We start from the raw sequence: 24,081 nt of genomic DNA, 5'->3' as shown, positions 1-24,081 counted from the left end.
TTACGCCTCTTATCCTCCCGCCACCGCTTTCTTTTCGATCTACTTTACTTGAGTCTCAAAATCAAATGCACCCCGGAATCGGTATCCACAACGTCGGACATTTCGCCGACCTTCAACGCAAACGCTGCCTCCTCGAACGGTTTCTGCATCATACCTCGCTTGAACATGCCCAGATCGCCGCCCCGCTTGGCCGAGCTACAGTCCGAATACTGTTGGGCCAGTGCCGGCAGGGTGGCATCACCGGATTGAATTTTCTTCCGGTAGCCTTCGAGAATTTCCAGCGCTTCGCTCTTGCTGCGTGTTATGTTGTCCTCCCGCCAGGAACTGGGTCGCCGCGAGCCCTTGTGTTTGACCAACAGATGAGCGCACTGCACCTCGGCTGTGTCCTGCTGTGAAAAGGGAAAAACAATACCACCGTCTACATTCCATTTTCTACTGGACAAGGACAAAGCTGAAGTACCTCTGGACTTGCCGGCTTGGTCGGAAGATCCCACTGTGATTCTTTGGTGTAGATGTTCAGATAGTAGGTCATTCCTGCGGATTGAATTCTAACTTTAGTATCACGGTTCCTTTTGTTTATAACATTCTCGTGGGTTGTTGGATGGTTGCATCTGCCGACCGAATGCGTTCCTCGCTTACCTGTAGACCGGCTGGTGCGCTTCTCCCAGCCTTCGGGAACATTTTCCTGTCCGTCAGACATGTTTTTCAAACTTTAGATGCAATATGTAGAAGGGAACGACAGCAAAATGCCACAACTTTTCCGTAAATATCGCGTTCTCGAGTCGAGTCGATTTCCGCACAGTAAAATGCTGGAACAAAAATGCGAGCGCGCAGCTTCCGAGATTTTGTTTGGAAAGTGACAGATTTGCACGCACACAGCCCGCGCTCAACGGTGCTCGCCCCCGCATCAAAGTAACGTCTGAAGGCGTTACGATAATGGGGGATTTCTGCCTCATCGGTCAATAACGGTGTCCGCAAGGTACTCACGGAAATCAAAAGAAACCTAAAATTAAGTTTGTTTCACCCCCGTGCGCGTATACGATAAGCTAAAATTTGAGTATATAGGGCAGACCACCCTAACCATTGAGAAGGGGAAGTTTTTTCCTGCCTGATGAGGATGTTGGTTTGCGTGGGCGAGCCTTGATTTCTAGAAATCATCAAGAGAAGTCATTGTTTACAAAAGCTGTTTGGCCCTTATTCCAGCTCTATCTAGATATAGCTTAAAGTATGTAGTTTGCAAGATTTGTTTTTGTTACGACGGGTAGGATCTAAGGTAGGATTAAATTGATTCAAATTTTTTACGATTTTTATTTAGGGACGAAGTTAACATGTTTATCACTCTCTGGTTCGGCCGATTGGTGGCTCTCTTGTTGTGGGGATGTCTGAAGCTCTACAACAGGCAATGTAAGTGAATGTTTTTGCTTAAAAACCAGTGAAATATCTAGAAGTCGATGCAGGAGTGCGTAAACTGCCCAATTCCGTGGCAGTTTCAGCACTCCTGCATTGTCTTCCAGATGTTTCACTTATTTTCACCTTGATTTTCACAAAGCATTTTTCGAGGGTTTTCTATTAGCACACAGAGATTTCCGAGGTGAAGTGCGCGAGGTGAAACGGAGAAGGATGACGAAAGCAAGTTCACTTACTGGTGGGATCAGCAATTTTGAAATTTCGTTTGATGTCTGTTCAACAAAACATAATGCATACTGAAAACTAGGTACTCTTTTTTAGTTACCTCTATGGTAGAGCTACGGAGCTTCAGACAACTTTACAGAACTTCAAAAGAATAGATATTAAGACAAAATCTGTAGAACTGCAAGGAGCTTTGCAGATCTTCAGAGAAATTCAGTGGTTCAGAAAGCTTCACAGTTTAAAAAAAAAATCGTAAAATTTTTAGAAAAGATTATGCAGAACTTCATGGAAATTGGAAATAGATAGATCTGAAGAACTTCAGAGAAGTCCGTAGACCTCAAGAGCAGTGGCGTTTCCTTAATCTCAATCTACCTGTGCACCAAGCAAAACTCACAGAACTTCTGGAAAGTTCGCCGATCTTTAGAAGTATATACACAACTTCAGAGAAATTCGGAAATCTTCAGAGACATTTTTAAGACTTAAGCGAAAGTTAAGTTCAAATATTTTCAGATAATTTGTAGCGCTTTGAGGAATTTCAAAGAATTTCAGAAAAATCTGCAGAACTTTACGGGAAGTCCAAGAACCAATAAAAAAATTTCAGACCAGAAGTACAGTACTTCAGAAAACTTTACAGAATTTTAAAGAAATTTTAGAAACTTCAGAAAAGTTCAGAAGGCAGATCGTAAATCTACTGAAAAATCTGCAGATGTTTAAATACATATTGAGGTTTTTGGATTTAAAGAGAATTTTACAGAACTTCAGGGAAGTTCGCTGATCTATAGAGATATTTGCATAACTTCAGAATAAAAAAATATATCTTCAGAGAATTTCCTCAAACTTCCGGGATGCTTAAAAAATTTTAGATAATTTTTTAATACTTTGAAGAATTGTGTTGTTTGCAGATATTTATTGAATCATGAAAATCTATAGAGAAAATTACAGAACTTTCAAGAAATTCGCAGATTATTAGAAATTTAGTCAACATCAGAGATAATTTTTGATATTTAAGGATCCTAAATCTGCAGGGATTCAGGAGCTTTGTAAATTTTTAGAGAAATTTGCATAACTTCTGAAAAACACACAGAACTTCAAAGAAATCTGCAGAGCTACCGAGAGATTTTCAGATCTTCAGGAAAGTTTGTTGATCTTCAAAGATATTTTACCAGAGAATAGAAACAGAACTTCAAGGACGTCCAAAGATTTTTAGAGAAATATCCAGAATTGAGTTTTTAAAGGCCCACGCACATTACATCTGGATCAGACGCGTTGCGGCAAAGTGACAGCTAAATCTATTGTCTAACTGTCAAATTTACGTCAACGCAACGCAAACGGATCTAATGTGGGTGACCCTTAACAGATACTTTCATAACGCAAGGAATCGGTTCTAAAACATTCCCCAGAAAACCATTTCTCAGAATTCCATTCCCCAGAATGCACCATTCCCCAGAAAAACATTCCCCAGAATGTACCATTCCCCAGAAAAGATGATGAAATTAGTAATTTTCACTTTTCTTTTTTTAGTATTGATAATACACTATGTTTATTTTTATGGAACTATGTATTCATCAATTCCAAATCATTTTATAGCTCTTTAGAAAATCACAACCTTCAAGTTTTTGAGCACTTCGTTCATTATTTAAAAAGTCAAACGGTCTATTATGCAATCCAATTCAACCAGTCGGAAACTGTTAAACCTTATCGAAGAATTGTTCGACCTGAGTTGAAGAATTTCTCGTGATGGATTAAAAAATCGGTGCATGGAACGTTGAACTACCGATTACAAATTTATAACATTATTCCACACGTTATTATCCCGAATGGGCATTACCCCGAATCCCTTGCGAAAAACTATTGATTATATATTTTCCTTATATATTAGGAGAAGGGAATATTCCCTTCTTTAACATATATCCAAAGAATTATTTATGTCCTTTCGTTATATTTTCAAAGAAAGAAAATATTCCCTTTTTTATCATATATTTAACGAATTAATTATGTTCTCTTTTATGTATTAAAAGAAGGGAATAGTCCCTTCTTTATCGTATATCCAAAAAATTAATTATTTCCTTTTGTTATATTTTCAAAGAAGGGAAAAGCCCTTGATCCATTTAGAAGTTTTTCTCTTCTTTTTATATACGCGAAAGAAGATGCCAGGAGTGACTATATTAAACAAAAATAGTCAATCTTATACATGGCATACTTTTCTCGGGAATGGTACATTCTGGGGAATGGTACATTCTGGGGAATGGTACATTCTGGGGAATGGTTTTCTGGGGAATGGTTCATTCTGGGGAATGCTTTTCTGGGGAATGGTGCATTCTGGGGAATGGTTTTCGGGGGAATGGTTTTCTGGGGAATGTTATAGAACCCAAGGAATCATGTAGATCTATAGAGAACTTTTCCCACTAGCTTGTCGAAAGTTGGTATCGAAATCCTTTTTCGTCTTCATATCACAGTTCTTGAAGGACAAGATGAGCCAGATTCCTGCCAGTGTTCTCTGAGCAACCATTTCCTACTCATTAAGTTCACCTTATCCTTCTCATTTTATTTAAAATAATAAGATCAAATACGCCTGCCGAAGCTAGAGAAATTTTGCGGTAATTCATTATGGAAGTATTTACTTTCGATTCCTGATACAGTTTTGTTTTGAAATCTAAATTGACAGTCCTCTAGACATGTGCAAGCAGTGTGAACACCAGCAAACAGGGGGGCTCGACAAAGTGTGTCGAAAGTAAAATCGAGCTGATTTTTCTTCATGGCAGCGGTCGAAATCAGATAGTCTACAAGGACCTTTAGGTAGTTTATATTGGAGTCGCCCGAGGAGTCGCCTATTAGGTACTGCAGTGTGACGTCATAAATGAACTCATTGTTAATCGGCTGAACCTTTTTGACAGTTCAGTGGTACTGTTAACAAGCATTTAGTCGTTTTTTTTCGAAAAAATTGTCGAGGAACAGCGCGGTGAAGGGATGTTGCTCGTGGACAACCCTAATAAAAATAACCATAAAAGAGAGCTTAAGGACGTGTTCGGGGTATCATCCAAACAATTTGTGGGATAGTTTACCCATCCGGTATAAAGTTCGTTTATGGTATTTATTTATTAGGGAATGCAGACATGTGGTTTACATCTCATTGCAGTCTGAAAAACTATCGAGAAAATCTACCCAAGAAAAAATTGACTAAGTCCACGTAAACAGTACCACTGAACTGTCATCAGATTGAGGTTAACCCCGACGCTGCAAAACCTAATTGGAATTTTTATGATTATTTTTATCCGGGCACCCAACCACAACCACTTTCGTGTCAGATTACCGAGTATCCACTGTAAAAAAACCTCATTGGCAAAACTTATCGCCAATCGCGAAGCGTAGCGCCTTCATTTTTTGACAGAGCTGTCTGTTCGATATCGTTTGCGTCGTTTTCCTGCTGATGGTGTGAGTGTGCATTTTTTAACTCTGCTTGCGCGACGTCGTCGTCGTGTCTTGTTTTTTCTCCCTCAACCCAACCATCCAGCGAAGAAAAGAGTGGAGTTTGGTTTGCAGAGGATTGGATTGTAAAAGTGCCAGCAGAAGCAGAAGTGTACAAGAGTGTAGTTCACACAGTCAGTCATCAGCAATCGTCGTCGCCGTCGTCGTTGTAAATCGAGGGAGTGAAAATTTTCATTCAAGCTTCCTGACTGGCACTGAGTGGCCACTCTTTTGGGCGAGTCTCGCTGGTGAAAAATTCGATTGATTCCGCGCGGATCGGGTGACGAATCGGGATTAGGTGGTATCTTTCGCTCAGGTGCAGGAAAAAGAAAAGTGTCCGAACAAGCCCGAAAGTGGGAGGATTGCGTGTCGCGAGCGACGAGGAAAGTTTCGCCAGGCTTTTTGTAGGCCGCCGCAGAAAGAGGAGAGCGGTAGAGGAAAAAAAGTGCATAATAGAAAAGGCTGTAAGTAAAGTGCATTACCACCGACTTGGGGTGGGCAAAAGCGAGAAAAAAGGGGAAAACAAAAATTGCCATTGGTTCCAGTGATAAGCAAGTGCAGTGCAGGTTATTGCGAATGGTGTGGTGTTCTCCCATTGTGGACGGGAATATAGTGTGATTCGGGAATAAAAGTCAGGAAGTGTCTGGATAGTGTGCAATCGAAGAAGGTGGGAGTGCTTTGCTTGCTTTTTCTTTTCATAATCCATCATCACTGTCTGGTTTTCTGTGGTGCGTCTAGAGTTGGATCATTTTTTTCGTCATCGAAATATTGTGCTTTTCCATCGATAGCGAACGACCCTCCACATCAGCTGTGGTGGAGCAGTTGAAAAATCATCGCCAGGAAAAAATAGTGTAATCGAAAAAATAACAAACGCAACCCCGTACCGAAATCATCATCAGCAGCAGCAATAAGCGAAGAAACAGCAGCAACAACAACCAACGATCAGCAGCAGCTTATAATACGTGTGAAGAGTACATAGAGGAGCAGAGCCAAGAGTTTCTCTTCATTAAAAAATCCACCTCTTCTCTTCTTCGGTGCGGTCGGTCGGTGGCATCGCTCTTTCAGTGTGTGAATGTCGAAATATGACGTATGCTGCTTTTTGACTTAGGTAAGTTTCGGAGGAAAAAATATGGCAAATACCTAGGTAATGCCAAAAAGTCATAAGAAAAACAGGGAAAAGTTGTTAGAGAAGCTTTGCAATCAGCACTTTACAACTTGGTAACGATTGATAAACAATTGAGTCGTGTTATCGAAAGTTGTTGAGGTCACTGTACTTAAGAACATCTTAAATATTGTTAACTTTTAAAATCTCTGTTCAAACCGTTTGGTAGGTCTTTAATTCAAACTTCAATCAATTAACACTAATTTTCTCATTCCGCTCGCAAGTGGTTTGGTATAAAGACTGGAGACCTTGAAGAGTGCATTTTCAATTTCTTGTGGGTGGACTTGTGAAATACCCCTAATATTCACTAGGAATTCCTTGATACATTCCTGTACAATTAGCTCAAGAAAATTTCTTTATGGAAATTCCCGAAAATTTCTTAGAGCAGTCCTCTCAAAATTCCTGGAGTAATTACTTATTAAAATACTTTGCGGAAGTTCTCCGGAATTCCTGGTTGAATTGCTCCAGAATTCGTGGATAAATTCCCCAAGATTTCCTTGAGATATTTTTTCCAGAATTCCTGAATGAATTCGATCAAAATTCTTTCTTGAGAAATTCATCCCACATTACTTCACTCATTGAACAGTTCAATTTTAATAGAGGCTTAAATTGTTTTTTATAGGTTCTAGAACTGGAATATTGTTGATAGATTTTAACTTGATTTTTTTTTCTTTTGCAAGAACTTATGATGTCGGACATTGAACATTTTCCAAGATCGCAGATTTGAAACAAAAAATTAAGATTAAGCACCTTCCATAATTTGGTCATGAAATTTTAAGAAGGAAGGATTTATAAGGAACAAAGAAACAAGGGAGTTCTGGGCTCGGTTCTGGGAAGAACTGTGGGGAAAACATCAAGTGAAATCTGCTTTCAAGGTAGTTCTGCTGATCTCCAGATTTCATGTTGAACCTAAGATGAATATCAATGTAGTTCTGTGTAGAATTTCAAGTAAACGCTCAATAGGATTCAAAGGAAATTTAAATATAAATTGATTGGTTAGGTGAATTGCTAACGAAATCAGAAAGAGCTTTGATGAAAAATCTGAGGATTATTTCATGATAATTCTGAGAAGTATTCCGAGGCAATTCAACGGAAAATCCAAGGGAATTCTGAGCATAATTTCAAGAAGAGTCCGAAACCTAATTCCATGGGAATTTTCGGAGAAAACTTAGGGGGTATGCTTAAATGAGGATAACTATTCAGTCTGAGAATAATTCCAGGAGAATTTAAAAGGAATTCGGAACTGAATTCCAAGAGGCTTCAATGTCAACCAATTTTTTAGGAAAAATCCGGAGAAATCTAAGGGAATTTGTGAAGAGAAACTGCAAGTGGATTCTGAGGAGAATTTTAAAGTTGTGAGTGAAATGCCAAGGATAGGAGTAATATTCAAAGGGGATTGTGAAATTAATTCAAATCAAATTCTGATAATAATTCCTAAGGATTATTCCAAAAGAATCCTGAGGAGAAAATCAAGGCAATTGAATGCCGAGGATAACTCCAACGAAATTTTGAAGACATTTTCAATATAATTCCGAGAATTATTCCATAAATATAGGGGGGGGGGGCTCTGGCAGTTTGGCTCTGGATCTCCAGCTGCATGATACAAATCAACTGGTAGTAGGTTCAATATCATTATGATATTGATCGATCCTACCACCAAACAATTTGTTCCAAATACCGGAAGTCCAAGCTGGTGCACGGGATGTTCACTATGCCCCTCTTATCCCTATCGGTGATAATATTTAGAGAATTTAAAGGAGAGTTTCAAGGGAATTCCGAAGACCCGAAATTGTGAGAAGAACTAAAAGGAAACTCGAAGTGACTTATATTGGTAGGTACCCGAGCAAAGTCGGTTAACAAAATCAACATCCTGCAAATCGATATTAAAGTTTGCAGTTCCTATCATAATGAAAACTTATTTTGATTTCAATTGTCGAGACATAAGTCTGATATCATATTGTGCTTTCATTATGCAGTCAAGCCTTTTTAAATTAAAGCAACTTAACTTGAAGTTCTGCTGTTAACGTCTTGTTTAAAAGTTAATTTAAGTTCATCTGTCTATTGCGAACGGATCTCAAATTCGTTTTGATGAAACCATGACTGCCACTCGGCTCAATTTCCGGAAGACCGATTTCCGTTTGCTGAGACGTTCCTTGTCCCGGATCAACTGGAACGTGTTGAATGACCTTGATATCGATACAGCAGCCGCCCGCTATAATAGCCTTTTGCGCGACTGTGTTTGTGCTTCAGTACCGAAGTGCCAACCTCCAAGAAAACCGTCTTGGTCTAACGCTACTCTCCGCAACCTGAAACGAGTGCGATCTAGAGCTCTCCGTGCTCTCACTCATCGACGATGTACCCTTACCAAGCGAAATTTTTCAATTGCCAGCAATGATTATCGCCACTACAACTTCTTTACAAGAGGTATGTAATTCGTACTCAACATAATCTGCAATGCCACCCCAAGGGATTCTGGTCGTTTGTGAATACTTAGAGGAAGGAAACTGGACTGCCGTCAAAAATGTTTCTCGGCAATGACGTAGCATTGACAACTGAGGACAAATGCAGGCACTTCTTAAGCGTCTTCTCGAATGACTCCCCATCGCAAGCAGAAATTGAGCGAGCCGTCCGTGATGTGCCAACCGACGTCGTAAACATGGATGTTTTTGCCGTAGATGTACAAATGGTTCTCTCTGTGATGAGTAAAACCAAATCATCATTTTCACCAGGTCCGAGTGTTATTCCATCTGCAGTCCTAAAAAAATCCTCGGATATCTTAGCTGCTCCGTTGTCCTTGCTCTTCAACCTGTCACTTCGTCAACAGAAATTTCCCGCACTATGGAAACGGTCTACTATGTTCCCTGTTTTCAAGAAAGGAGACAAACGCAATGTGGAAAACTACCGTGGGATTACCTCGCTTGGGGTTGAATCTAAGGTGTTTGAGTCGCTGATAAATGAGAGATTGTTTGCTTCCTGCAAGCATTACATAAGTACATGTCAACATGGTTTCTTTCTTGGCCGCTCCGTGGAAACTAATCTCGTCAGCTTTACGTCGTTCTGTATGGAAAATGTATGCAAGAAACTTCAAGTGGATGCCATCTACACTGATCTTAAAGCTGCGTTTGATAGAGTTGTGCACGACGTTCTGCTAGCAAAGCTTGAAAAAATTGGATGTTCTGTTTCCTTCTGCAGCTGGCTTAGATCGTACCTCGTGCAACGTGAAGTTACTGTATGCATTGGAAACTACTCATCGTACTGTTTCTCGAACAGATCAGGAGTTCCACAGGGTAGCACTTTGGGACCAATGCTCTTCTCTTTATTTGTGAACGATGTAACGTTTATTCTACTACGTGGAGGTAAATTGTTTTTTGCCGATGACTTGAAGACTTATCTAGTCGTTCGAGGCTATGCCGACTGTTTAGAACTAGTAAACACACGTTTACTGGGTTTGGATACTCTTGCTAAGCGACGAAACATATCGCAGGTCGTCTTCGTTGCTAAAGTTTTACTCGCAGAATATGATGTTCCTGAGTTACTGGCCAAAATTAATCTGTATGCTCCTGCCCGAACACTCCGTCCGAGAACCTTGCTACATGAAGTAGTACATGCAACCAACTATGCTGCAAACAGTTCCTTTGTCGCCATGATTCATCAATTCAACGAAGCCTCTGACCTATTTGACTTTGACATCAATGCCTCGAGGTTTCGTCATCGTTTGCTGTTGGCCAATTTTTAATTTTTAATGAGGGACTACATTTAGATTTAAGTGTTTTATTGAGACTATCAAGTCAGATGGACTATAATAATAATAAATAAATAAAACAGTGTAAAATTATGCTCTCATTTTTGCTTACTTAACGGTTAAGTCAACCAAAATGAGATCAACTGGAGTATTCAAAATCAAATCATCATAACAGCAAAATTTGATTTCAATTTGATCTCAAACTTTGCTCGGGTAACGCTGGTAAAAATATTAATAATTTGAAGAGCATTGCAGAATTTATTTAACAAATGTTCTGCAGCAGATTTTCACATTCTAAGGTGATAGGTCCATGGGCCCATCGCTAAAAATCTGCTATTTATCAATTGTAACTAAATGAACGCGTCATTGGGACGGTACTAATGGATATTTTTGGTTGCTATTGAAAATTTAGTCGATTGCTGAATTTATGTATGGGCCCAAATTAGAGACACTTAGGCCGACTTTACATACATTTCCCCTATCATGCAGAGAAAATTGTATAATCGTGAATTTAGAAAAATCATCAAGATTCAGGGAGTTTTGTTTTAAATTCAATATTCCGGACATGGAGCAATATCCAAGAAGCTAGAACATGTTGATAATAGTATTTTTGCTCCATTTCTTCCCAACTCTGAGATTCGCAGAAACCTTTCAAAGTCTTCTCAGAAGTTCGGAGAAGTTCACAGATATGCTGAGATCTTGGTAGAATTGAAACTTAATGAACTTGGAACAAGTTCAGGAAACTTCCAAGAAGTTGAACATTTTCTAAAAGTTTAGGTATTTAACCGAACATTGTATGAATTTCAGGACATTTGGATAAATGTAGCAAACTTGGTTAGAACTTAAGTGAACTTCGTAGATGTTTAGGAAAGTTTGTATAAGCTATGGAAAAATCCAGTGGCGTTTCCTTAACCCCAATCTACTTGTGCACTAACTCTCAAAGCATAAACAATTATCAAAATATTGCTTGCGATGTATTTTTCAACCGATTCGAGTGTGACTCTGGTTTTGAAAGTTGGTGCACAGGTAAAAAGTGAGGCTACGGGACGCCACTGGAAAAATCATAGAAGTTCATGGAACTGAGTTCAAGTTCAAGAAACCTTGTGGAAGTACAGAAGCTTTCGTAGAAGTTCAGGAAACTTCATAGAATTTTAAAGAACTTCGTTGATATAGATGGATTGTCGATAATGATAGTGATAGATAATGATTCATCTAGATAACTTTCAAGACTCTGTTATTATTCTGAAGATCTGCAACTGTTCAAAAATTCATATGTCCTCTCAAATATTCTTCCAAAACGACAGATTAATCAGGGAGAATCTCCAGCTGATCGAAGATTTCAGTTCAGTCCTCTGTATATATTTTTCTATACTTCAGATTGATCAAGTATTATTCTGAAGATCTTCAACTGATTGAAAAAATTAACGTTGGTTAGATATTCTCCCACGATTGTGAAATTATCATATGATTTTGTTCTGGTTATTTTTTCAAAACTTCAGGTTGATCAAGGTGACGATCTGAAGATCTGAAAATAGGTTTAAAAAATCAAATGGCGTCTCTCAGATGTTCTCCCTAGATGGCTAGTTGGTCAGGAGTATTTAAAGATATCCATCTGATCGATGATTTCAATTATGTTCCCCGGGGTTTCCGAGATTTTTTCAAGACTTATTTATTAGCTAGAGAATGGTCTTAGAAGAGGGTAGGTAGATAGTTCCGTTAGAGTATGACAGTATGAAAATTTAATAGAAGTTTAAAATGAGCTAACGGCGACAGTGCAAATCAAACGCACACTCTTTGCCTAACCCGTACGATGTACTCGGAGATTCGAAGTATGTCTTCAAATCTACAGGCAAAAAGTGTGCGCTAAACTTTGCTCAAATAATTTCTGCGGCTGTGGGTGACTGAAATCTTTACCCTGGGAGCCACAGAGTGCTTCTCCGGAAGATCCGGAATAACCGTAAAAGTGATACTCATCCTAGAGCGCTGCGAATTTTTAGGAATTGCTTGTACATGTATTATCAGACCAAATTTGGACTTGAGATCGGAATATGGACCTGGGAACCACCGAGTGGTCGTCTGGAAAATCCGGAACAACCGTAAAAGTGGTCAATTCTGATACTCATCCTAGAGCGCTGCGATTTTTTGGGAAATGCTTGTAGATGTATTATCAGAACTTGAGACCGGAATATGGACCTGAGAACCACAAAGTGGTCGTCTGAAAAATCCGGAACAACCGTAAAAGTGATCAATTCTTAATACTCATCCTAGAGCGCTGTGATTTTTTGGGAAATGCTTGTAGATGTATTATCAGACCAAATTTTGACTTGAGACCGGAATATGGACCTGGGAACCACAGAGTGGTCGTCTGAAAAATCCGGAACAACCGTAAAATTGGTAAATTCTTGAAACTCATTCTAGAGCGCCACGCTTTTTTGGAAAATGTTTGTGTTTGTGTTTGTCAGACCAAATTTGGAACCCTGGAGGTCACAGAGTGGTCCTCTGGAAGATCCAGAACGACCGTAATAATAATCAATTCTTGATACTCATCCTAGAACGCTACGATTTTTTTGGAAAATACTTGTAGGTGCGTTATCAGTTAAAATTTGGACTTGAGACCGGAATATGGACCTAGGAACCACCACAGAGTGGTCGTCTGGAAAATCCGGAACAACAGTAAAAGTGGTCAATTCTTGACACTCATCCTAGAGTGCGAGCGAGTTTATTCTGAATGAGATTTGAGAATGATTTTCCGAACACTGCTTACGCGCAATCTTTTCGCCGTTGTTCTTACCACGATAGCTTAAAGAGTAATTATTTAAAACTTCTTTTGAAGTCAGATTCATGTCAACACAAAAATGTCCGATCCCAAACTTCGTGAGATGGATTAAAAATTCATTTCTACACTTTGTGCGAACCAGGTACACAGCAAAAAATCAATTTTAATATTACATCCAAGAGAATGCACTTCAATCATGTCGCAATGACTCTGGACATCGGCCCCTCCTCGTTCAACGCCAATCGCGCTGTCTCCTATCATTTCAGTTGTTCTTCCGTGAGATTCGATCTCACAATGAGGCAGGAGATTCAAGGAAATCCAGAGCCTCACCGTTCCCTGATTGTCCCAAATATTTTTGCGAACAAATACCGCCACGTCACCACCGAGAAGAGATTTTTCACAGATGGGTCGGTGATAAATGCGTCCACTGGTTTTGGAATATTCCACGATCTTCATAGCGCCTCATACAAGCTTCAAAAGCCGTGTTCGGTATACGTTGCTGAACTAGCAGCTATATCGTACACGTTAGAGCGTATTGCCTCCAGGGCTGGCAAATGTCATTTTCAATGAAAGATCTCACGCGATATTTACAGAGATACTTCCGTCACTATCATTGGATGAGAAAACGATGATAGAGATTTTCTTCAAAATCTCATTGAATTTTTTGTCATGACAGAACGTGACAGTGTTGTGATCATCGTAATTACTAGCTCATTTAATGCTTTTAAAGCTACTTGTACCGAAGAAATCTTAGTAATATAATCACTCTACCGATTAAATACGATTGTTTGCTTAAATTCCTCTAAATCAGTTAGAAATGGTGATGTTATAACCACATAAGAATTATTCTCATGAGTGCTTGATCATTGAAAAATGACAAGAAAGCTAATGATAGGTAGTTTCGTCTCGTGATAGTGAGAGGACCTGTTTTCTCATCGTCACATGACGGACGTGATATTTACCAGCTCTGATTGCCTCACTTCCACCTGACCATTATTTAATTTTTACGGATAGCCTAAGCTCCCTGGAGGCTATGCGGTCAATGAGACCGATGAAGCACTCGGCGTATTTCCTCCAGGAAATACGATCGTCATTGAGTGCTTTATCAAACTGCTCGCATATCATCACCTTGGTATAGGTCCCTTCTCATTGCTTTATCCCGGGCAATGAGAAAGCGGACTCGCTGGCCAAGGTGGGCGCTATGGAAGGCGATATTTACGAGCGACAAGCGCCTACCACGAATTTTTCACGATTTCTCGTCATCAAGTCCTCGCCAACTGGCAACAAAAGTGGAATGATGGTGATCTGAGAAGATGGCTACATTCTATTGTCCCACAGGTGTCGATCAAACCCTGGTTCAAAGGGTTGGATATGAGTCGTGATTTTATTCGTGTTATGTTCAGGCTCATGTCCAATCACTGTTCGTTAAACGCCTCTTCCGTATTAGGCTTGCCAACAGCAACTTGTGTACCTGTGGAAACGGTTATCACGACATCGAGCATGTTGTTTAGTCCTGCTCCTTGCATCATGAGGCGAGATCCGTTCTGTGTGATTCCCTTAGGGCCCGAGGAAAACAACCCTTTAAGCCAATTAGAGATGTCTCGGCTTGCCGTGATATCGACTTTATGAAGCTTATTTACGACTTTCTTAAAGCTGTTGATGTGTGTGTTTAGGCATCCTTTACGTTTAAGTTTAAAATTAGTTCAAAATGCTTTCCCTTGTTCTCCCTCCAAATGATCAATAAATGTAATCCCTAATCTCGAGTAAGCCGTGAGTAATCGGCCCCACGTTCCACTAACATTAGTTGTAAGAAATGATATTCACTCTGTAAAAATCACCAGTATGTAAACACAATCATGTAAAAAATATTCGGCTCCGCAAAGCTAACGCATTTGAGCTTTGGCAAATAAATGGATTATAAAAAAAAATCATGTCGCAAATCTCATGTAATTTTTATGGCAACAGAAATGAACAAATGCAGTAAAAGCAGCGTAATGTCAGTTCATGCACTGTATTAATGATTATTTTGTCCTTTTTGGCAAGTAATGTTACACCATATTTTTGACACGATTGAAGTGCATCCACTTTGATGTGTTATCAAAATAATTTTTTTGCTGTGTACACAAAATAAGTCAGGACATCGTAGAACATCGTGGTTGGTCTGTAGTTTATGTTCTACAGACCAACCACGATATTCTACGATGTCCTGATTCGAATTCACACCTCTCACACCAAAGTCATGAGTTCAAATCTCACCCAGATAAGGCACGAGAGTGGTAAAGTGGCTGTAATTAAAAAAATAAAGATCTGAACTCCAAGAATTTTGAAAAACCTAATAAACCAAACCTATGATATAATGAGACTTCACGAAGGTTTACACATTATATCATTAAGTCGAATTATCGTAAACCTTGTTTAGTCTGCAGAGCTTCAAAATCAGATATCCGGGATTATTTAGACAATCCAACAATGATATTTTTAAACACAATGAGAGTCTCCGTGAAGTGTATAATGCTTATAAATTCTGAGTGGACGTTGAGCAAGATTATGATTAACCTGTGAAATATCTCCAGGACCATTTGTAGAATAATACATATTTTGGTAACACATCTTTGCAGAGGCGTCGCGTGCCTCATTTGTTTACTTGTGCACCAAACTTTGTTCGTTATAGCTTACATACACATAGGGGAGCTGGTCTGGAGTAAAGAAGCACAGCTATAATGTGACCATAAAATCTATAAAAATCTAAAAGCATTTTTTTTTTTAATTATTTACACCTGTGTCGTGCACAAGTTGCACATGTGGGTGCGACGCCACTGCATCTTTGCATTCCACAAAATGTTTCAAGGCTTTTCAAGATCTAAGCTACACGAAAATTTGATAAACTTTTAATTCTGCGTTTCTCCTGCTCAAGTCTCTTGAAATGTTTTTTTTTTATCTACTTATTTTATTTGGGAGGTTCAATCGCGTTAGCTTTACGGAGCCGATAATTCATTGTTCATTGTTTTTAACAAAATTCACTTATTTCTATGTCTAGCTGGGCCGAAAATTCGTGGCTTACCCGATATTAGATGGGTACATTGTCAAAGGATAGGATAAGGGAAGGAACTTGGGGTGGGGTTTCGTTGTCGCCAGTATGAACGGTAGTGCGGTTCTAGATTCGTCTGGAGTTCGACCGGCTTAGTCTCTTTTCGACATACCAAAACAACATTTAGCCTCAATTTTTGCCGGTGACTCTTTGATTTTAAAGGAATTCATGATTCCATGAGATTTTGGAGATCTAAAGCATCAACATGTCTATGTAAACCTCATTTATTTATTTTTTGCTTCAAAGTAGACGTATTGTAGAGTAATTCTGCTGAAAAAAATATGATTACACGGAGAACAAATTATAGCAGACGTAATTATTTTTCCGGTCAAAATAACTATATTGTTCAATTGTTTTAGAGATAACCCGAAACTATAGTTGATTTGACTATATATAGAGGGCAACAACTATAGTTCATAGTTGGCTCCTCGGTTGGCTCAACTATATTTTTCAGTAGATGAACAAACGCCAAACTTCAAAACACAACTATGCTTTAGTTGATTCAAGAAAACTATTGTTAGGAAAGCAAAATTTTACAATGTTTATTAAACAAACTGCTCTTCATTATCGACATATTAAGGAAGTTTGTTTTGCTTCTTTATCGATCTCAAAAACACAACTGCAAAATCATAAAAAAGTGAACAAGAACATTCAACTTAGATTTGAACCGTGCTCATCTGCGTGAGAGCCAGCTATCTTATCGCCTGCTCTACGCATCACAAGTTAAAAGTATGTGGATTTATGATGATCAATTGAAAACAAATTGTTATAATTGATCAAAGTTATAGTTGAATTGAGTATAAGATGAACAGTTGAATCTATTAGGTAGATATGATTGAATTGACGGTCAAATTAATGTTGGAATAACTATAGGTTTCCATGTGAAAGTAAGTACAAGGATTGTTATCTTAACTTAACGAATTTGTTCTCCGTGTATATCTAAACGGTTATTTTGAATGCTTTTTTTTTGTTTATGGCAAGGGTGATGTTTGGGTTGGGTTTTTTTTATAACAGGGAAAAAAACGGGAATTGAAAAATTGGATTTCAATGGACACCCTGGATAGTGTTATTAAAATAATAGAATGCCTACAATGGTTTCCTGTAATTTCCTTAATAATTTACTTTGTAATTAAAACAATAAAGTAATAATTGTTCAGTAAAGTATTGTACAAAAACTGTCGATTCACGTATTAAAACTTAACTTATTTTCTTTATTTATAACACTCGAACCCTGTCAGAAAAACGACTGGAAAATCAGGGAAATCATTTTCCATCTTTAAATTGACAACATGAAGATATTCTAGGTTCTCCAAATTTTCCAACCATCCTATCTTTCGAAAAGAGTGAAAAACAGATAGATTCACTAATTATCCAATGTTTCATTTATCTCCAGACGCATACCATCCAAGAAACATTGACTTATCATCTGGTCGCGGTCATTTTAGCGCTAAACGTTATTAATAACCCAAAAGATGATCCTACTTTTCACTGACAATAAGCATGTGCATTCGCGAATTTCCTCACAAAACCATCAGCGAGGGGGGGAATGTACATACATGAGCACGCGTGTGACATCATTTCGAACAAAGCCCATCGTCGTTCGGTCAACCAAGGAGGAACTCTTCAGCCTGCCTGCCTGCCTATATAAATAATAGCCATACACACACACCGACCGACCGACCGTATGGGCAATCATCGTCATCGTGCAGTTCGTGTCAGTTTTGTTGTTCAGTACATAGAGGTGTACTGTTGGCGAAAAAAAGTGAAAAAGAAACGACCTTACAGCCAGCCAGCTGAATCATTCATTCAGCATTTCATTTCCTTCTGCCATCCACCTCCTCCCACGCGGCGGATGGAAGCCACCATACGACGATCGCCGGCGATTACTTAAATGGGTCGTGTGTTAGTATAGTGCCAATTGGTACACCACCGTCGACCAGCTCACTCTGCTGCACACAAATATGCGCCCGCGTGTGTAAACAAAGATATCGAAAAGCCAATCATTAGCAGTAGCAGTGAGATTGCTAGTCTGACTTAATTCGTCAAAAATAGTGATTGCTCTCGTTCGCTCCATAGATCATGTCATTTCCCCCTCCCTCCCGCCGGTGGTGTTGTCTCGGATCGTTGCGTTCAGCATATGAAGGTGTATTTGTTTTCCATTTACTGCACATTCGATCAGCATTTGGTACTGGTACAACTCAGCAGCTGGTTTACCTATTCTCCTCGAATTGCTGAGATTTTTCCACCGATGGACAACCGAACGGCGGCAGCGGTGGCAGAGCGTCGGCGTTTTATTGCTTTTTTCGCTTTCGACTAGACAAACCTGAATGCTGTACTGCACCGGTTGGCGGTGTTGCCACGATCGATTTGGATTGCAAATCGATTGATAATTTGCTTTAATAATAGTGTAGCATTCTCAGAACCTTCACCAAGAAGGGACTTTCCCGTTCATTTTGAGACTATTACGTACTAAAATGTGGCATGTCTTTTTGTATGAAAAATAAAGGAAAAATGTTTCATTGAATTTCATAAAATTTCATGGGAAATTCCGCACTGATATCCGTTAAGAATTCCTGCAGATTTCATAAACGAATTTTCTCATAATTCCCTGAATATAGTTTGAGTAAGTTTTCCACATGAGCGAAGATGTATGCTAAAGCGACATTATTTCAACCATAATTTTCAAGTTCCTGATATGACTCGTTTTGACTGGGATGCATGATGACTGAATATTAGTCCTGCATCAGTAATTTTCTATACAGATGGATCGAAACAAGATAATATGGTCGGGGATGGTATTACCGGCCCTGGGGTTAACTTCTCGGTGTCCATAGGAAAATGGCCAACAGTATTTCAAGCCGAAATATATGCTGTCTTAGAATGTGCAACGATTTGCATAAAAAAGAACTATAAAAATGCGAATATTTGCATTTGTTCAGATAGTCAAGCGGCGGTGAATGCTTTGAAATCAAAAACACACGTCAAAACTGGTGTGGGAATGTACTAAACTGTTACAGCAACTGTCCTGTCAAAATACGGTTAACCTTTATTGGGTACCTGGTCATTGTGGAATCGAAGGGAACGAAAAAGCTGATCAATTGGCAAAAATAGGGTAATCCACGAAATTCATTGGTCGTGAACCATTTTTTGGACTTTCTTTTTGTGCTTTAAAAATGGAGCTAAAAACCTGGGAGAAAACAAAGGTAAAGTACAACTGGACCAGTACCTTACATTCTCGGCAATCTAAACGTTTTATAAAGCCGAACGTTTTGCATACACAAAAATTACTTAATGTTTCTAAAAAAGATTTGAGTACATACGCTGGTTTGATAACAGGACACTGTCCTTGTAAATATCACCTGAAAATCATTGGTAAACTTCATGAAGATAAATGTCGCTTTTGTAACTTAAAGAGTGAAAGCTGTGAACATTTGTTGTATGACTGTGTTGCACTATTTCATAAACGATGCAGATATCTTGATAAGGGTCTGATGAGATCTTGGGAATTCTGGGCTGCTGCTCCCAATAAGGTAATAAATTTCATAAGGAATATATTACCTGGTTGTGATAATTGCTTACAACAGTAGTGGTAGTTACTCAAACAATAGTGGCTTACTACTACGTTATGGCATAAATAAAAAGAGGATACACCACAATAGATCAAAGTAATGGTGGCGGTGGTATTACGCCCCCAACATAGGGAAAAAAATAAAAAAGTTTTCCACAATTCCTTAAAAAAATCCCGCACAATTACTATAGAATTGTTTGAGGAATTCTTCCAGAATTCCTTGACAGTTGTTCCCAGAACAATACTAAGAATTCTTTGATGAATTCTTCCAAGATGAGGAAATTCATTGGATAATTACGTGAGAATTCAATGATACATATCCCAAGATTATCTTGAGAAATCTTCAAGGAATTTCTCAACAGCTCCTTAATAATTCCTTTAATTGTTCGGGCTCAATTTTTCGACTCAACATTTTTTTTAATTGGGTATCAAGCTGGAGCTACGTGACAGCTTAGTTTTCAAGACTTAACCCATTTGAATAAATTTTGCTTCTATCTTTGACAATACAGCAGAAGGACTAGCCTATGTTGGCAGCTTGAACAGTGGATTCCGTGTGTATTGTAACAAGATAGTTATGGAAAAATTTTGTGACGTGTGCGCGTAGATACATCCGCGTAGTAAACCGATTGAATAAGTAAATTCGTTTCGAACGAATTTGTATCTAAATAATGTGAGTTACGCAAAACGCGCGAATTCTGAAAGTCATGCGAGACAAACGTAGCGAGAAAAAAGGCTTGTTATCATTTAAAGAGTGCCAACAATATAAAAGTGATAGATAGCCTTTGTTGGAAAGTTGATTAATTTTGGTTTCCTCACTAGAATTCTACTTATTTTACTATTGAGCTTAAGTACTTGAACACTAAGAAATAAGTTAACTCAAATGCTTTAACCGTCGTTAATTGTCACATACCTCTACTTTTACTTATTTCCTAAACTATTCCTGTCCTTGATAATCTGCTAAATGCTATTGGTCTGCTTGCGTTTTCTTATTGAAGCTCAAGACTAAATAGGAAGATTTATTCTACAACTTTAAATGTTAGTGTAGGGTTCCACCTATCCGGAGAAAAGCCTGATTGTCCCGAGGTATGGTTTGGTGTCTGTTGTGGGAGTTCTCCGGAGAGCTTACCTATGCGTCCATACGCGGTCGTGGTCCGAGGGCAAAGAGGTCGAGAGACGATGCGTGTTCTCGTTGTCACCCGTCGCGTCTGCTGAGGAGTGCGCAGGGTTATGTGCGTGATGGATAGTGGGCGGCTCGCATCTCTATGCGGAGGGTATTTGATACCGCACATTCCCCTATTACAATTAAAAAGAAACATGTTAATTGTAAATAAAAATGTGATGTAAATAAAAATGTGATGTAAATAAATGATATTCATAAAACTATCCATCTAAGCGTTCAGTGATTCACCCAAATTTGGGTACATTCAGTTTACCGTGCAGTTCACTCATATCTTGGGTTTGTTCAATCGTTAAACATTACTAATATAAAGTTTTGCACCGTCGGGGTTAACCTCAATCTGATGACAGTTCAGTGGTACTTTGTTCCTTGTCAATAACGGATAAGAGGAGATCATATGAGCAAAACCGAATAGGGTTCGGAGAGTACTCCTGGAAATCTTAATTTTTCCTTTCATGTTAGGGTAAAATACATCGAATTCATACCTGAATCCTTTGTCCAACCATGTGGAAGATGATCGCGTGGATTTTGCTCTCCTGCATCGTATGCTTCAACTCTCGTAGCTGCCTGCACGACATAGCTCGCGTCGTGTCCGTATGTCCTAGCAGTCATTGCTAGCTTCCGGTTTGCCATGCCGAGCAGCTGAGTAAGAATAAAACACGCTTGGTCGATCGTGCTGTAACCACAGAGTCGCACTTTCTGGGTCAGTCTGGCATGGAACGTAACGATTGATCCGCCTTTCATTTGACGCATTGCTTGGAAGGCTTCATGCTCCGCGGCCGTGTCAGTCATCGACCTGAAGTAGGTGCTTACCTTTGCTGCATTAATTATGTCCTAAAGATTTTTTTCCCCATCGAGAGGTACAACAATTTAGCACGTTCTGATGACCCAGTGAAAGTGGACAACGACGCTGCTATCTCGAAATTTTCGAAGAAACTTTGCCAATATTCCCATAGTTTACGGAATGTCCTTAGGAAATTTAGCGATAAGATCCCAACGGATATTGTATCCTCTTTCTGCAAGGCCAGCGTGGAAATATGGTTGGAAGTAATTTCTTCCGCTTCGGTCAAGATTGTCCGTCACTGGCACAGTTATAGGCGAACGATTTTCCGAAAAAAATCCCACCATTTCCTCCAAACGGCGCAATCTTTCATTCGTATTCTCACCGGTTTTGTAAGCAGCAACCTCCAGTTCGTCTGCGTGATAAGATGATCCATCAACCTGTTCTACATTCAACTCATCCACCGAATTGTTGCAAACGATCGGGGTTAGAACATATTTTCCTTCGTCAAACATTCCGTGTTATCTACCAAATGGAAAAATGGAAGGGATTTTCACACTTTCCACATTCCTTCAAAAAATGCCATAAAACTAAGTAGAGTTTCAACTTCCTCTACCGCTTTACTCCGGTGTTCTTCCAAATACATCATGATCTACTTTCGATCAATGTTCCGGTGGTCTTCCAGACGCACCTTGGACCATTGTAGGTCACAAACCACTGACACCAATATTCTGACGGTCATCTAGACACGCTATCGCATTTTTAGGTTATTTCGATACTCCGATGGTCTGCGAGACACATCCATATTTCAGTCAAGAGAAAAAAAAATTAAATCCGATAGTAGTTCTCCGGATAGTAATCCTCCTGGCAGTATCGCCAATGTAGGGTTCCACCTATCGGGAGAAAAGCCTGATTGTCCCGAGGTATGGTTTGGTGTCTGTTGTGGGAGTTCTCCGGAGAGCTTACCTATGCGTCCGTACGCAGTCGTGGTCCGAGGGCAAAGAGGTCGAGAGACGATTGCTGCGTGTTCTCGTTGTCACCCGTCGCGTCTGCTGAGGAGTGCGCAGGGTTATGTGCGTGATGGATAGTGGGCGGCTCGCATCTCTATGCGGAGGGTATTTGATACCGCATAGTTAGTTGCCTACCTAAGCGGATCCTCCGCATCCTAATTCTTTTGTTAATCTACTTAATGTTATTAGACTTTCTGAAGTTTCTTATTTAAGTTCATTTGATGATTATGATATCTCATTAGTCAATTTAATAAATTATTGAAATCGCTAATTCACCTAATCAATCATAATCCATGTGCTTGTAATCTCCTGTGGACTTGGAGACATACTTCAAGTCCCCGCGTACATCGTACGGGCTAGGCAAAAATGTGCGTCATCTTGAAAACTGTCGCTTTAATGGCCCTTCGCTCATTTTCAACTTCTATTCAATTTTCATACTGCCGTACTCTAACGGAACTATCCACCTACATTCTTCTAAAGATCATTCTCTAGCTAATAAATCATCACACTAAAGCTTCATGTTAGCATTTCCAACCAACTCTGAAAATCGTTAACTTCGCGTATGAAGTAACATAAAAAAACACTTTGAATGTAACAACTCAAGGCGGGAGTAGCCGTCAACAATGCTGATGATGGTACAGCACGCAACAACCACCCTACTGCTTTCTCTCTGAGATGATCACGTTGGTCATGACGAGAGGAGCAACACAATAGTTGGGTAAAGAAGAACTGCATTATAACACACCATCGACTGGAAATGCTCTCGCGACGTGGGGCTTTAGGTAGTGATGAAAACGTCGCTAGAACTATTCCACAGCCGCAGTCAGTTTATGAGCAACAAGAGGGACGCACATTTTTGCCTGTGGACTTGGAGACATACTTCAAGTCCCCGCGTACATCGTACGGGCTAGGCAAAAATGTGCGTCATCTTGAAAACTGTCGCTTTAATGGCCCTTCGCTCATTTTCAACTTCTATTCAATTTTCATACTGCCGTACTCTAACGGAACTATCCACCTACATTCTTCTAAAGATCATTCTCTAGCTAATAAATCATCACACTAAAGCTTCATGTTAGCATTTCCAACCAACTCTGTGTTTCAAGTACTTTTGATTCTGACCTGTACCTATTTATTATATAGTTCGACCCAAGTGACACCTTCAAGTGACTAAAATGGTTCACTTTGAAGTTAGTTCCTAACTGATTACTTACTTCCTCCGGAACATCAAACTTGTGCTGTGCGGTGAAGAACAGTAGCCCTGGAAGCTGCCGAAAGCCGGCCTGAACGTAAGTCTCATCATCCATGATGAGACAATCAGGCTTCGTCAGTATCGGGGTGTACAGTTTCCGGGCCCTTTCCCACCGTATCTTGCCGTTCGTCACGATTTGGAGCCTTCTGCACCTTGTACGGATGCAGTCCCTCCCGGTCCTTGGTTCTCTGAACGAAAGACTTGGACAGATTCAACTTTTTGGCCACATCCCTGACCGAAGCATTGGGATTCCGCTTAAACGCTTTCACGACACGCTTGTGATCCTGAACACTAATAGAACATCCATTCTGACCGCATTTCTCCTTCCGTTCGATGCTCAGAGTTTTGTAGTAACGTTTAATCACACGACTCACCGTTGACTGCACGATTACGAGTTGTTTTCCGGTGTCCCGATGAGAGAGTTGAGGATTTTC

General features: G+C 39.6%; 3 protein-coding genes across 7 annotated transcripts in view; 2 read left to right on the top strand and 1 right to left on the bottom strand.

Moving 5' to 3' along the window:
* Gs2 (glutamine synthetase 2) overlaps positions 1-24,081 on the top strand; it is a 457,408-nt gene that overhangs the window by 262,383 nt on the left and 170,944 nt on the right. The gene's annotated exons all lie outside the window — the stretch shown is intronic.
* Positions 28-861, bottom strand: dod (dodo). Its single transcript, XM_065224392.1, has 3 exons — positions 640-861; positions 461-534; positions 28-389 (listed from the first exon to the last, which is right to left on the bottom strand). Exons 1-3 carry the CDS (start codon positions 698-700, stop codon positions 45-47), a joined length of 480 nt encoding a protein of 159 aa, XP_065080464.1. The 5' UTR covers positions 701-861; the 3' UTR covers positions 28-44.
* Evi5 (ecotropic viral integration site 5) overlaps positions 5,110-24,081 on the top strand; it is a 115,249-nt gene continuing 96,277 nt past the window's right edge. For 3 of the 5 annotated variants that reach the window (XR_010517735.1, XR_010517734.1, XM_065224322.1), the window contains exon 1: positions 5,110-6,202. The gene's annotated coding sequence lies outside the window, so the exon portion shown is untranslated. The remainder of the gene's footprint in view (positions 6,203-24,081) is intronic. The other 2 variants (XM_065224316.1, XM_065224335.1) reach the window with 2 other exon arrangements.

The sequence above is a fragment of the Ochlerotatus camptorhynchus genome, unplaced genomic scaffold (assembly GCF_037179485.1).
Source record: "Ochlerotatus camptorhynchus isolate MF236.1 unplaced genomic scaffold, CSIRO-AGI_Acam_v1.1 ptg000020l, whole genome shotgun sequence".
Classification (NCBI taxonomy): domain Eukaryota; kingdom Metazoa; phylum Arthropoda; class Insecta; order Diptera; family Culicidae; genus Ochlerotatus; species Ochlerotatus camptorhynchus.
This window is presented reverse-complemented; position numbering and strand designations above follow the sequence as displayed.